Source organism: Nesoenas mayeri (genome assembly GCF_963082525.1).
Source record: "Nesoenas mayeri genome assembly, chromosome: 3".
Lineage (NCBI taxonomy): Eukaryota > Metazoa > Chordata > Aves > Columbiformes > Columbidae > Nesoenas > Nesoenas mayeri.
This window is the reverse complement of record NC_137544.1, coordinates 80,770,722-80,787,036: the sequence shown is the minus strand read 5'-3', so window position 1 is coordinate 80,787,036 and position 16,315 is coordinate 80,770,722. Positions and strand designations below refer to the sequence as shown.

The 16,315-nt window shown below is 35.1% G+C and overlaps 1 protein-coding gene across 1 annotated transcript in view; it reads right to left on the bottom strand.

Moving 5' to 3' along the window:
- FMN2 (formin 2) overlaps window positions 1-16,315 on the bottom strand; it is a gene marked incomplete at its 5' end in the record, with an annotated part of 156,569 nt that overhangs the window by 21,879 nt on the left and 118,375 nt on the right. The window contains 1 exon segment of the mRNA XM_080341260.1: window positions 9,994-10,045. Within this exon segment, the coding sequence (XP_080197386.1) occupies window positions 9,994-10,045 (52 nt within the window).

Sequence of the window (16,315 nt, the reverse complement as noted above, 5' to 3'; positions counted from 1 at the left end):
AAAGGCCAGAGGTGTCTACAGGATGGCAAAAGGCTGAGCTCCCCCAGCTCGATAGCAAGAGCAAGCAAGATAAAGCAGAAGAGCAAACCGGAAGGTCCCAACTCCCGTTAAATAATTAGCATGACGCTAATGAGATGGAATACTCTTATTGATCAATCTGGATGTCAGTCAAGCTCTGCCACATCTCTGCCCCCGCTGCCTCACACCTCTGGGCAGAGTGCTCGGAATGTCCTTGGCTCTCAGAGGAGAGCAATTAACACCTCAACACAGAGCTAATGTTTTTATCTCTTGTTCTCAAACTGAGTCCAAATAATGAGCATGCTAGCTATGAAAAGAAAGGTTTCTAACTGCATGAAGAAAATTAACCCATTTTCAGTCAAACCAGCACAAAAAGAAATAATGTAAAAAGTGGAAAAAAACCACAACAACAAACCAACTATATGTGCCTCTTACTACTTTAAACCTGATGTGAGTTATAGTTAAAGGTAATCTGGGTTGGCAGACCTATAAGCCTGTTCAGAGTGCTAATACTGAATTGATAACTACATAGGGAAGATGAGCACAGTCTCTAGGTAACAGTACTTGCCTCCTGGAAAAGCTAACCATATGAGCTGTCATATTCATTCTTGTTTTAAACAGAGGAAAAGACTTTGTATGTATTTTCCATGTGTTTTCAACATCTCAAAGCATTAATGAGAGTTAGTCTTAGGACAGAATACCAAACAGGTCAACAAAGTCACACAAAATTATATAAAATTAAACAGAACCAGCATCCTGGTTATTGAGATAGTACAAGACTATGAGGAAATTTATTATCCACAGCATCCCAAAATGCCTCTAATTTTCTGTTGGCATATTTTGTTGACACTCCTCTCTGTACTACAATTTTATATCACTTTCTTCACCTTTGATTATTAAATATCATTGCCTCTTCTCAATGCTTTCCCCTGTCCTGCATAATTAGAAGCTAGAAAACATAAAAAATAAACATAAGTTCATCTAAAATGTCTAGTAGTTAAATGCTGGTAGGGAATTTATTGGGTTACTTCCCTCCTTCCCCTTTTATTTTTTGTTTTTTAATGAAGAAAAGTATCTTTATTACGTAAAAAAAAAAAAGAAAAAGAGAGATAATATGCCAGCTCAAGTCAGCTGCCAGAATTCTTAATCTCTTCTTTCATTTGCCAATCTATATTGTGTAACTACATATTTTGTAATATTCTTCCCTAGAAAACGAAGGTCTCAAGAGATTTTTTTTTCCTTTTCTCTAAAAAAAAAAAACCTGCCAAAGATTTGCAATGTTTTGAATCCTAAGTCATCTCCCTCATCTGTAGTCTCTTGCCTTCTGTAAATTCATATTAAACAGAAAAGTGTTTTATTGCTTAATCAAGTGTTTTACAGCTTAATCAACAAAAAATAAAAATCACTCTATCTTTGAGGTCCGATTATTTCTCCACAGGAAATGCCCAACATGAAGAACAGGGAACTATCTTTTGACTGGCCAGTCTGCCTTGCTCATGAGAATTTTGACACCCCTCCAATACTAGGCATACTTTACAGCTTTAATTTTCGTCAACAATGATCAATATTATCCACTGTGCACATTGATTAGTAACACAAACGCACAATTTACATATTTTTGCTTTATGTCTTTGTAAAGCAAAGATTTTTTAGCAGGACTTTTCTAATGTATTTTTAATTTGCTTGTGCTTTCTCTTTAAAATTGTCTTTTTAAAATGAAAAGTGGTTTAAACTTTCTCTCAAAAATTTGGCTTGAGGTATTTACAACTCCCTAGATGTGTTGGTGTTAGCTGCAATCCTCTGTAATCTGCATACTTTGCATAAATATGTAGGTTCTCTTCCTCAGATTTTAATGCTTTAAATTTTATGTTAGTGTGGATATCATGTCCATGTATCCCAGCTAAGCTGTTATGTAGACACATGGATAGCTCTGTGCTAAAGTGGGCATATATAATACAATATGAACATGCATAAAACAATGTCATGTAATTGCGTGCACGAAAAAGCCAGGCACAGTAACATATCCAAGAGAAAACTATTTTTTCTCTCAAAAAGACTAACATATGAGCTTCAAGCATATTAAATGACCCTCAGCCAGTTGAATTTGAAGAAATAATAGGGTGCCAGTAGACACAGGATACAGTGGTAGAATGAATTTCAACAGCAGTGATCTGACGTGCAAGCTGCTAGCCTCAGCGCTGTAAGAAACATCAAAATGCCTCATGTTGAAGCCCAACTTGTCTCCATATGTTTCTATAAACACACCTCATCCACACTGTCTAATTCAACAGAGGCCTTCCGAGCAATCATTATTACTTAAAGAGGTTACAATTATGTATGAAGGTAATGTAACCGTTGTGTACTAAATATTGCATTAAAAGTTTTATTATATTTTCTCAATTTATCCATGTCAACCTCAGACTTGTAATCTGCCTGCTCCCACGGTATGGCTCACTTTTATAATTGAAATTCATGCACGGTCAAGGTTGGAGTTATATAACAAAATAAGAAGTAATTTGCCTTAAACCTAGAGCAGATTATTTAGACATCTAGACAGAAACCACACAGATCTTTGCCAATTTTCATGTATGTATAATATTAACTCACAGTCTGAGAATACAATCTAGCATAGATTAAATTTTATACATGTGCATTTACAGAAACACACTCTAAAAATAAGTGAAATGAATATCCAGGTCTGTTTGGGAGTATTGTCATGTGCTCATTCTATTTTGGTGCTAAGTTAAACTTAGGTTTCAGTTTCTCTTCTTTGAAAATCATAGAATAAAATTGCTTTGAAATACTTGGGTATTATAGAATCTCGTAGCATTTTAAATGTTTTGTGATGCTATTTCATCTTAACCTTTTGGGGTTGCTCTGAAGAACATTCTTACTTAATTCAACAAACAAGAGCTCTCTCCTTAACATGCATGAACACAGGATTCCCTACAATCATCAAAAGCCAGCACAAGTGTGAACAGAAGAAATCCAGCCTTTGGAGAAGACAAAAATGTTCATGGGGGCTTTCATATTCTTAGAGTCAATTACAACAAAATTGGAACTGATAGAAAGATTGTAATAAATAACTGTATTACTTTGGATATGCAAAGCATCAATACACAGCTAAGCAAAGCTAAATAAACCATCCTGCTTTGGACTAAGAACACATGTCTGGAGGAGCTGTTCCCATCCCTTCCAAGGATTACACAAAGTCTTTGTGGTATTTCTGGTCTGGGGTGACTGCTGCTCTAGTTGTTTCCATTGGAGTGAAGAAGGAACTTTTACCTCCTCTGCATACTAATTAAGGTAGAAGTGTCTTTCAGGCAGCATTTGAGAAAAGAAGTGGGTGGAACTTCTGCCACGAGAAGACTTCATTTAAGACAGAGTGCAGAAGAGTTCTTGCACACTAATGCTGTTTCAAGATCTAGCGTTTTTAAGGATGACAAGACACAAGGCAACAAGGCTGAGGAAGAGTAGAGGCAAAACTTTTTTTCATAGTCCCTTAATGTTTGTATATGAGAAGCACAGTGGGGTTTCAGCAGTAGGCTGAGACAAGGCCTGTTCTATGGAGGGGCTGATGGCAGCCTTTCATCAGCTGGAAATTATTATGAAAGGAATAACCTACATTGTATAAGTTATAACTCGATAGTTCCCAGATGAGTTAATGCAATTGTGACCTAATTAAGCCACATCCATTCTGCTTTTTTATTTGCATACACATGACAACAGAAATATAATATGATAATGTGTAAAGTAAATCTTAAAATACGGCAAGGAAGAAAGCAACAACTGTACTGGCAAGTCAATATAAGAGAGAAAAAGCAGAAATGTTTTCCACTTTCAAGTCAGAATCATTGTAAATGCAACCACTGTACTGTGAAGGTCTTAGGGTACAATCTAACTAAACAGCTCAGGTAGAAAATATGATGGAAAAAACCCCCATTTAACATAATCAGAAACTGATGCACAATGGCGAGGCACTGGAGCTAATCACACTTACATTCATGCACACAAGCATTTTACTTCAGTTGTAACAGCTCAAGAGGCATAATTTGGATTTTTGAGGATTGCTCAGTGAAACCACCTGCTGGACAAACTGGAGGTGAGAACAAGGTGCCACATTTAAAGATTTTATTTTCAGTATTTTTTTTCATTAATTTTAAAACCTGTGTGATTCTTTTGTTTTTTTTTTCAATCTTGCATTGAATGCTTTAGCATCAGTTTTGCGTATGATCAGACCTCAGTTACTTCAATTATAATGTTAGCAGGGTGTTACTTAGCTGTATTGCTATCAAGTCTACTTTGTTGTGTAACTGTATTTGCACCTTAAACTAATATCCTTTATCTTTTACTGTAAGACCGAAGAATAAGTTGTCTACATAAACTGTAGAATAAATTGCATAAAGGTGAGTTTAAGTTGCAGAATATTAGATTTCTGAATTGTACCACACTCTGTTAAAAATTATATTGCCATTTTTTCATACTAAAAGTGAATGCCATTAAACGCAAACTAATTTAAAACTAATAAAACACCATAAATTTTTAAGCACACAGCCCAAGACCTTCAAAATAAAAGATTCTTACAGGCAAAAATCAATCATGCAAGTGGTTAAGGACTTGCAGCCATTTGGCAAGTGTTTTCAGAAAAGGACAAAAACTTCATATTTCAGTGAAAGATCGATTACCCATATTTCAGAAGAGACTCTCTGACATAACTAAACTGCCAGCTAATTTTCCATTACCACATATTTACAGGCCCTGATATTTTGTGAGAGACAGGATACTAAACTAGAATGATCCAATCTGTTTATCAGTCTGTGAGCTGCTTCTATACACATTTCCTTTGCTCACCAAGTATTTACTTCTTGCTGATGCAGCTAATGTATACCTACAGTCTGGAATGTATTATGATGAGCAATTCAAGTCTGCATGCTGGGACCCACACAGAGAGAAGAAGGGCCTAACAGCAACGAAACCAACAAAGAATGAGTGGCCAAAGAGTAGTGAAAGATAGAGTCCAACCACATATTCTTGTCTTTCAGTTAAAAGTGTGCTGGTTTTTTGTTTTGTTTTTTTTTTGGTGTTGGTTTTTGTTTTTGGCTTTTTTTTTTTTAACTACATACCTTTCTCCATTTTGAGCTTTTCACCACTTTATTTCAATCATTAACTCAATTTTCACTTTAACTTTACAGTTCACTTTTGGAAACAATCCAACCATTGTGTGGAGGGTAGCGAGGCGGGAGGAACATTTACTGTTTTAAAGGATTACCAGACTTACGTGCTACCTTTCTAGGTGTTGCTTTTCAGCAGTGCCATTGTACCATACTGTCTGCTATTTCTCTAAGTGTCATCAACTTGTCAGCTCATAAGCAGGTGTAAAGCTTTGTTCCTCACAAGTTTCACGTTTAGTGAAGTCAATGGAAGTCTGTAAAGAGTGTTGTGGTTGTTTGCAGGGAATTTAAAGGTAAACATTTCTCTTCAAAATTAATGTAATTTGTTGCTACAGCAAAGAAAGCAGCAACACATTACTAAATGGATTATTAAAAGTCCTGAAAACAGAAAAGGTGCCTCAGAGGCTGCACTCAGGAAGCACTTAAAAGCCTAAAAATCACCAGAATATGCAAGTAATGGGAGCAAATTACAAAATAAACCAAATAAAAATATCCTGAAACAGGAAGATGAGTGTTCCATACCCAGCCACACACATCCTAAATTCCTGAGTTGATACGTCAGAAGACAGAAAGTACTATGTTTGGCTTTTTATGAAACAAATACATATCATATTCCATTGAGACTTACTAAAGAACATATTACATTCTCAGATTTGAAAAATCAGTGAGATACACAAAGCTGTGAGAGTGAGTAGCATTTCTGTCTATCCAGCCCTCATCAGGCATCATAGCAGGAAAAATGAGTGAACAGTTTCCCCCCAAATCAAGCCACTATTATATGGGACTGTTGTATTAGTGACCTATGTTTTCACTTCAAGCAGGGTTAAACTATCTGAAATATCAGAAATCAAAGGATCTGTAGCCTTCTTAAGAGATTCTCAGCATACATTGTCACTTACAGGAGTGCACTATGACTAAACATAAACTGAGCAATTTTCAGTGGTACTGCACTGAATTTAGAATTTGATGCTTCATTCTTTGACTGAGAGATAGCAGGAAGAACTGAAAATCATCTGACTGTGTCTCAGGTCTAAAACAAACATCTCCAGTTTGATTTGTGGATGATTCCCAAGGTCTTATTCCAAGAAGAGATGAATCATTACAGGTAGAGGGGAAGAAAAAGATCTTAACTATTTCAATGGAAGAAAGATCAGTGTTACAGTCTGGATTTATTTTCTTCTAAAAAAGGACCCTAATCTGGAAGCCTTCCAAAGAGATCAGGATTTAATACTGGGTAAGGTATTACAAGGAAGTAATAAAGCTACATCCTGTTCCTCCATAGCCATTAAGCTGAATTGAGGTACCAAGGTAGAGAATTAGGATCTTCAGCTTCACCAAATGCTATTTCTGGTAATTGTAGTCAGGTTGTACAGTTGTTGCTTCTTCAGGAGTGAAGGGCAAGAGAAGAGAAGTAACTAGCTGCTTTCTGATTATAAATCAGCAAGGTCTTATTGCTGCTGTTGCAATTGCCTTTCATCCTAGCATGGTAAACAAGACATCAGCGATCATATTGCTTTTGACAATAACTTTGATGCAATCTTGCTTTTTACTTGCTGTGGATAGTGTGATCAAACTCCAGCTCATTCTAAAATTTTATTAAGTATACCTGGAAACAATAGTGCTTCTGATTTTTTTCTTCCTGTTTTTAAAAAAGTCACATAATGAAAGGTTACAGATATATTAAACTAAGGAAATAAAAATACAGAAATCAGAGAATGTATTTGTTCCTCCATGGAAAATGTACTTCCCAATTTTGAAAGGAGATAAATTTTAATTATAAAATTTAAATATTATATACGACTATGTGAATTAAAAATATAGCTATGCATCTTGGGACAAAGGACATAATCTAAAATTTAAAAATTTTAATTCTAAAATATAGAAGCATCTCTTTCCCTCCTACTCCTCTCTTTCTCCTCTTTTACTTCTTTCTCCTCCCCCCTAAACAGTGGTTTTTACTTTAACTTGTCAAGCATTTCACAGTTTCTCAAGTATTTAGCAATGAGGATCTAATTGGAAAGTGCCAGGTTCTTTTTTATTACACTTTATCAATATTGTTAAGGGAATGATGTAATTGTTTGGGGTTTGTTGAAGACATTCCATGTCACTTCAGTGTTAATACCAGGCTGGAGCCTTCCTTGTCTGCCTGCGTAAGCTAGATAAACACAGACCTGTGTGCTTTCTTCTCATCTCAGGATACTTACTCAGAAAGATCTTGGAACATATGCCTGTTGCGAGCTAAACATTTCACTTTTCATTTTATCCATGTGCCAGAAATCCATTCCTTGGATAAACACTTTACATACTGACACTCTTAAAGTCACTAAACACGATAAATAAAGAGAGAATACATCATTTCAAAAGCGATTAAACATTTTCTCACTTGTGACAAATGAACAGCTATACACTGTATGGAGTCCCTGGAGCAGACATTCCACTTTCTTTGTCTTTATTTTGTGTGGAAGATTAACTTTCCATTTCAGCTCATCTATTGCATAATTGAGCTTTTCTAAAATACACATTGCTGCATTTTCCCCAAATCATTATTCATTTTAGAAACATTTTTGTTGTTATTGCTGCAAGAGCTTTTTTTTTTTTTCCTCCCAGGCTTTTGTATTTTTATGGAGATATCAGCTTTATAACTTGGGCTAAAGTTATCTGCTTGAAAAAAGAAAATCCAAGCACATTAATCATATTAATTTTGCTCCATCTAATCCATCACTTCTCCTTGCGCTGCTTGCTTGTCTAGTCATCCTAAGCATTGCTGTTGTACCTATGATTAGCCAAATGTAACTAATCTTTTATTTAGCTTTTTAAGCTCTCATGTCTTTTTTCACCCACCCCCTGCCAAAAAAGAAACCAAGCATTTTATTTCTAAGCCCTACTAAAGATCTTTGTGAAATAAATACTCATAATACTAAAAGCTATACCATGAAGCTGTCTTCAATATTTTAACAAATACCACTTATCTGATAAAGAATTTCAGTGGGAAGGTAAAAAGAAGAAAGAGAAATGTAGCCTACATAATAGTAAAAAATAACTTTGCCCTAATGTTGTCCTAGCATAATTCCTCATGTGTTCTACTGAAGGTTTTGCATATGATGTTATCCTTGCTAGATATCCACAGTAAAAAGGAACAATGAAGCTCAAATTTTTCTTTGACAAGCAACTGCGCAAAGGAGGAGAAGGAAGAATTGGAACAAGTTGGAAGTAGCAGCCCAAACTGAATGAGAATCAAGGGAGCAGTTTGCTTTCTCCCCCCACATTGTGGATACTAGATATATCAATAGCGAGTTTTTGATACGATGTTTCTGGTGCAGTCAGAAGGCAGGGTGGGGGGAAAGAATGGAGAGTCAATTAGACACCAGAAGACAGTGACAAGTCACAAGATTTCTGAACAGATTGCAGAGTCCCCTTCCCATTAGATATCTGTCAGCTTTGGACATGTAGTCTAATCCATTTTCCACAGGAGAAAGAGTTTCCTTAAAACAGTGGTCAGAGATCATAAAAATCTCTCATCTTAACAGCAGTTTCTTCTCTCAAGGTTTTATAGTGAAAGATATTTTTAAGGATAAGAATTATGTAACTCAGCAGTTAAACAAGCCTAAGAAACATCAGAAATGCCTTTCATTTACTTAAGCAGTAGGTACAATCCTAAGCCAAAGCAATTCTCACTCTGTTTCATTTTTCCACCGTGATCCTACATCACTGCTTTGTCACTCAAGAACCCACCATGCCCTTAAAAGTGAGAACAGACCTTCCTGTGGTAGAAGAACATCCACTGTCTTTAGTAACTGGCCCAAGGGAATAGACAGAAGACATGGTGCTGTACCAGGAAAGATGTCAACTGCACTGTGGCATTACAGCAGGTAGCGTATTTGGGCATCAGTGCCACAGAATGGCTAACAAACCATAGTAAGAACTAGAAACATTTTTAGTGGTAATATTTTATTGGAATCCTATTGAAAGGCTTCCTGGCTCTAGGAATATATAATTAATGTATTCATTAGCTTATATCCAGTGGCAGTTGTAGCTATTACAAAAAGAAGACGCTATTTTTAGTGAAAGGAAAAGAAACACAGACTGTCAGTCTCGCTAAGTCTGGACTATAAATGGTGTGAGTCACATTTTGCTTTTTTTCTAGGAGAGATAGAAATCTGTCGCATTTAGACGCTGCTTCTGGAGAACACTGCCAAAAAAATCAGAAGAAACCACAAGTTGTGCAATGCAGTGAGGTTCCCAATTTTGAAAACCCTTTCAATTGCACACATCTGTAATGAAATTTAATGAGGTATTTTGCTTTTTGCCACAAAAAAAAAAAAACCTATTTAAACATCTATGAGCAATTTTACGAAGGAAGTCACATTTAATTATACATATTATTAGTATATTAAAGATCAGATTTCCATTCTTTATTTTAAATTGGACATGTTATAAACACAGGAAGTGGTACCTAGTGAATAATAGTTGCATGGGGCATGCTACTTATCTGTCAAATCACCATGATTCTGATGTAGTATGAACAGTTTTCTCTCAGTCCAAATGGTATATTCTGAATTTATTTTTACATGGTACATGTATTTTCTAAAAGACAGAAGTCATGTGCAATATTTTTCTAAAGGTAGGCTTTGTGTCTATACGCATTTTTTTTCCTAATTATCAAATTAAAATTGACAACAAATAAATATCATTTTTTGAGAGCATTTCTTTCACTATTCAAAAATACAATAATGCTGGCTATTAGAGCAACTTCTACCAAAACATATTTTTCATATAAAGGTTTTGCTGCATTGTTCTTTCTTACCTTTTATGTGCTTCTGTCAGTGACTTCTCTTCATTTTCCTGGTCTATTTTAGCTGTAAAAATACAATCAAAGAATTAACTACAAGGTGAAAGATAAATACGTTGTTTCAAGATAATGTTCATTGAAAATATGTCACACGTAAAATGTATAAAAATCATCTGAGGATATTCTCACATACATCAGTTCTGAAAGAAAAAAAACCCAAACAAACAAAAAGCTCCATCACACAAAGCTACATGAAATTTGTTATCTCTATTAAAAACAAACAAACAAGCAAAACTCAAATAACCCAAACCAATAAAACAAACACACCAAAATCAAAACCAAACATAAAAATAAAAATAAAACCAAAACAAACAAAACCAAAACTGCAACCACAACAAAACCTCCAAGCAAGTTTTGAAAATAAAAAAATACCCTCTTGCAGTAATATAAACAACAACCAAGTCATGAAAGTCACTTAAAAACACATCTGAAAGAGTAATTCTGAAAACCTAACAAGTACGGGAACTGGTTTACCAAGAGGAGGAAAAGCTGAGTGAAGAGCAGGAAGGATTCTGCTTTGCAGCTTTTCTAAAAGTTGCTTGATAGCTAGGAATCCCATCTCCCTATACACACATCATTCAGTGAATTACTAGAATCATAGCAGGCCTCTATTGAAAACTTGATTTTCATATGAAAGAAATCATCATTTGATGGTCATGTGAAGGAAATTAGAAATATAAAATTGTTATTGCAACACACTGGTGAACAAAAAAAAAAAAAAAAATCTATTTTCCATGTGTTCTCTTATTTTATTTTGTACCCATTTCACTTAACTTAGATGGGTATTCTGATACACAAAATCTACAAGAACATGCATATTTGCACCAGTGTGATAGAACAATTTGCTCTGCGCATGTGTGCTTACTTAGATGAGATTATACAGTCACTCAGGTAGCATAACTTAAATCCCATTTAAGATCTGCACACTTTTTTGGCTAAAGCTTTTTAGTTTGGAACTTGATACCCCTTTTCAGTCTGCTGGAGTACTGGCCTGCTAATTTGCTACAAGAATTCTAGGATTCCTGAGAGTCAGTGGGTTTTGGGACAAGAAGAGGCTCTGAACTGTCCTGGAAACAAATGTCAATAGTACAGAATTCATACAGAAATCTAAAAAAAAAGAAAACTTTAAGCTCTTTTTCATTCCAGTTTCCCTACATAGCTCTACAATAATAACTCATTAAAATGATTTGTCTACATTATAGATACATCACCTTTGAAAAAGGAAACCCTGAATTTAAATTTGGCAAAAATAAGAAAGGTGATGGAATTATTAGAGAACAAAGATAACTATTTTTCTGTTATTATAAAATAAGTTTCAATCAGCAGCACTTTACAAACATACTGTAACACTAAAATAGATACGTGAAATCTGTAGCAAAGGTACACAAATGAAGTTTCTTTATTCTTTCCCAAGTCAGAACAAAGATCAGAGCTATGTCTGATGCTACAAATGCTTTTTATTAGTAGTAATGTAGTCTGCTGAGCAGGGTGAGCAGTGCCTGGATGTTTTCAGCAGCAAACATCGTATTTAGTAATAATTACTTGAAGACTCAGGCTCCATCATTGTTTTGCTGAAGTGAAAAAAATCCTAGCAAACCACAGAAAACTTGAGGGAGAGCTGGGTAAATGTTCTCAAGGAAATTCAAGAGCACGTGAAGCCCGCCTGATTACAGGTTTCAATACTTACTTGAAACTCAGCCCAGATTCTTCAAAAGGTTTGTGAGGGCTCACAACTCTTTTGAGTGAACCTGGGCCCAGTGTTGAGTGAATCTGGGCTGATTTACAGTTTTTCTTGAAATCCTTGTCTTGTTTTGGATATGAAAACAGGTGAAACCTGGCAGCTTTGACAGAATTTTATTAATATTTCTTTTTCTCTCCATACTTCAATCCCGAAAGTGAAGGTATGACTTGTAAAACTTTACGGTGCAAGAGAAGAAACTTCTCACAAAGTCCTTGGATGAAAGGAGATCCAATATCTAATTCGGCATTAACACTTCCACTAAGTATCTGCATATACAACTTTTAAAATAAATAATTCTATTACCAAAAAATGTAATTTGGACTCCTCTCTGTTAAACAACACTTGGAAATGGAGACTAGAATGTTCCATCTTAGGACAGTCTTCTAATACATGCATCATATTTGTAAGATATACTTCTTTTTGTAATTTCCAGCATTGATAGGATATACCATCATCTGAGCTGTCTACTTTTGGTTTTTTTCTTCCTTATTTCATCTGTTCTGCACATGCTTACAAACAATTATTTACCAACAATGGAGCAAATATTCCACAATTTACTTTTTGAAAGAGTGCTAGCACAACATATTATACTAGGCATATCAAAGCACATCAAAATGTCCCCATTCTGGAACAAGTTTTGTTTCAATTAAAAAGGAAATTTACTATGGTCCAGAGAGGAAGAAAGAAAATTTAAAAAGTACTTTGTGTGTCTGTGCTTTTAATAATTTAATAGAGAATGGGTATTATACAATGAAAAGAATCTTGAGAATCTCTGAGTGATGCAGGTGCATTTTTTGAAAAAGTAATAAGTACATATGCATAAGGCAGCTACTATACTCCCAGAGAGAAATTTCATCCTGCATCAGGTTGCCTCTTGGCATTAAACAGAGTCTTGCAAGGAAAGAATTTTCTCTAAAACAGAATTCCCTTGTAGTCTGCTTCAAATACACGATGACACTTCTAATCTTTGTTCATGTTATTAAAAGGATATCATTCACATGTAAATCTGACTTGCAATCCATTTGCTTACTTGTTTTTCTAGACATAAAAAGTTAAAGAATGGTATGAACACAGACAACAGGTGGCACCAGTGAAAGAGAAGAAAATATGGAAGATACACTGAGAGATCTGTCCCTGCCCAAAGAAAATATTCAGATGACTTTTTGCACTAGCATACAGTAAACACCTGAAAGCTGTGGACAATGGCTAGTCAAATACATGCAGTGAGATCTAAGCAGCAAGGGAAGAAGGTCTCCTGTTGTCAAAAATACAAAAGCCTCACTATAGATCACATACAATGTTGAAGCAGATGGAGATTCCTATAACTTCTGGAATTGGCCACTAATATAATCACCTGATATTAGTTCTTATTGGTATTTTGTTCTGTGCTAATCACCCCACTGGTAAAATGCTTTCAAATCATTTTTCCTGTTTGAGTAGGGGACAAAAAAAAAATAATTCAAAGTTATGACAGATTCAGTTGAAGTGTCTCAGAGTGCATTAGACTCTATCATTTCATTCAATATAATGCATCTTTACAGTCACTTCTTCCTCCGAAGAAGCTCATCATGACTGTAAAGAGAGTGCCTGAAAGGCACCAGTTTGGCATTCTTCTTTTTTTGGCAGCCTGCATCAATTAAGTGCTAAGTACCATCTAAAAGCTGTCCACCTCTGGAGAACAGTCTTGGGGAAAAAGCATATTTCCTTTCACAAAAGAGAATTCCTCTGACAGGTGAAGTAAAAAGGAGAAACTTCCTACCTGTTCCACAGTGATCTTACCATGGCAATGGCTGATAGGAGAATTGTTCATTTCCAGTGATACCGTGGCAGCTGAACACAGCTGAGCACTACATTCTGCCACAAAAATTTCTCTCTCTCTCTAATTTCAAGAAGCAAAATTACATCAGGAAGTCTTATTTTCTTTGAAAAACATTGAAAGAAGTCATCCAGCAGCCACATCCACTTTCATATATATTCAGAATCCATCAGCTCACCATTGCAGTGACTGCTTGCAGGCTTTTCTGGCAAGTGTAGGAGCTCCCACTCTTGGGTCAGTTATCTTTCCCAAAATAAGATATTCCATATCTTACTGACTCATCATCTTTTCTCGAATCCCTGCTAAAGCTGGTTTTCGTGATCCTTGACACTAGCTTACTAAACCACCTCCAAATACATTGTTCCAAATCAATTAAAGACTATATCATACCAGGAAATACTAGTTCCTATATTTCCTATTATGCAGCAGGAAGCAGGAGTAAAACTTAGTTTTATACCTCTGCCTGAGTACACTAAATATGTTGTAGGGCTTTTTATGCAGCTCTCATAATCCTGAAGGCATATGTATTTTGTAAAATCTATAGAAAAGGAAATAGTTGAAAAATAACCTCAGGTCATACTGAAAAATATTGCCATATCAAAAAACCAACATTTTAGAGTGAAAGTGACCCCTCATAGAGCAAAGCTGCCTTATCTACTATTTAAGACTTATACTGGATTAATTATCTTTTCACTTTTTTCTTTTGAAAACATCTTTAATGCGTTCTTTTGGATGATGTTCCACTCTTTGCCTGCGTTTTCCATTAAAATACCTTTAGATTATTTAAAGATAGTCTCCCTTTAGAGCAAGGTCTGTATTTCCCAAATACTTGATATATTTGGTAAAAATTCAAGTACATTCCTTCTTCCCTACGTCATTGCTTACCAAGCAGGACTGTACTATATCCAAGACTCTTCAATCAATTCTTTTAACTACAGGGTATATGTATTTCTTCAAAATTTACTCACATCAGATGTTCTAATTTCTACCTTATCACTTTTTGTATTAGCTTAAATTTACTGTTTGATGTTTTATAATTGGGGCACAAAACCTGACTTCATGCAATTCAAAATGAGCTTTCCAAGAAGGCCTCACAAACAAAGCCTAATTAACTTAATTCACAAAAGCTCTGTCCTTATCAGCATATACTACCTACATTCCAGAATGATACATGCCATTGTTCCATGTGTTTGGCCTTCCAATTCTTTTACATTAGAGTCCTGCAAAGATTGCATTTAAACTTTTGCAGAGGCACATATATGAATAGGCATAATAAAGTGATCTATGCATTTATGAAAATCTGAAGCATCTCACAAAACAGAATGTAAGTATACAGGCACATTCTAGAAAATAATGGTCTTTAGCGAAACAATATAATTCACTTTTCTGCAAACAGTCCTTCAGGTTTTGTTTTTTTTTTTCTTCTTCTTCATTCTTTAAGAGGCCTAGAAAATTAAATTAAATGACCAAAAGCTATTTTTGGATGACAAATTGTCCCCTCTGACCTCAATGACAAGTGACATTTCAGATCTATTACGCTAAAATCACTGCAGGAATCAAGCCACTCTATGAACCAAGAAAACTGCCAAGTACTTTCTCATTTTCAGTTCAATAAACTTTCCATATTAGTCCCCTCCAAATTTAACCATTATACCTTCTGCATTAGATCTGATTTTTTTATTTACATGAATATACGTTATTTTCTGTATGCACGGACTATTTTCTGTACAGACAAATATTGCATATAATATCTATTGTCTATATTATCAGTTGTTGGAATTTTTTGTTTAAAAGTGGAACATTTCCCTCTTTATCATGTCTTCCAGAAGTTTTAAAAATCTTAAGAAATATTTGACCTAAGACTAAGTTGGAGGTCAAAGACTTACGACAACTGTTTTAAACTGGATCTGTATAATTAATGATGATAGTTTTTAAATGATGACAGGGGCTTGTGCTTAGTGTCTTAAAAAAAAAAAAAAAAAAAAAAGCATTAAAACTTTTAAATTTAAGCTTAAAACTGAATATGCAATAATACCAGGAATTTCACAAGAAAAATAGACTCAAAGCTAAGAGTTAATAAGAATTATCGGTATCTTTATGTGCAAATGTACTATATAAGCACAGTCACAAAACAAGTCAACATCTTGGTTCTGATTCAGAAATCATTCCAAGTAGGCCTTGTTCAAACAGCATTTGAACTCCCTCTTAGAGCTTTTATTCCACCAGAACATTTTGTTGTTGTTTTGTGGTATGATCTTGACCCACTGATTACTGTCTGTAGTCACCGTCTGGCCCCAAACCCTGTTGCAATTTAAGCTGTTTCTGCTGAAGCAGTTTCAAAGGGCTATGAGTAAGAAGATGCACAAAACTGTCATCCCTTCTGATCTCTTGCTCTCTTAAGGGAATATCACATCTTCTCAGGTAATTGAATACAGGAATGCATCTGAGTAACCTCAGATGGAAGGCAACAAAAATCCTTTCATCTGCTTGTCTATGCCCTAAATCTTTTTGCTTTTTTCCTCTTTTTATTGAAAGTGTTAACTAGTATTTGTTTATAATTAGCTATGAATGTGCTTTCCAGTAACTTTCAAGTGGAGCCAATGTTGGGGTTTGTTGGTTGGTTTTTTTTTTGATAGATACAATGCCTTTTCAATGACTCATTAGAGCTACGTTGCTATAGTTTTGAGAATTTCTATTTACACTGAACAAAGATCCAAGTA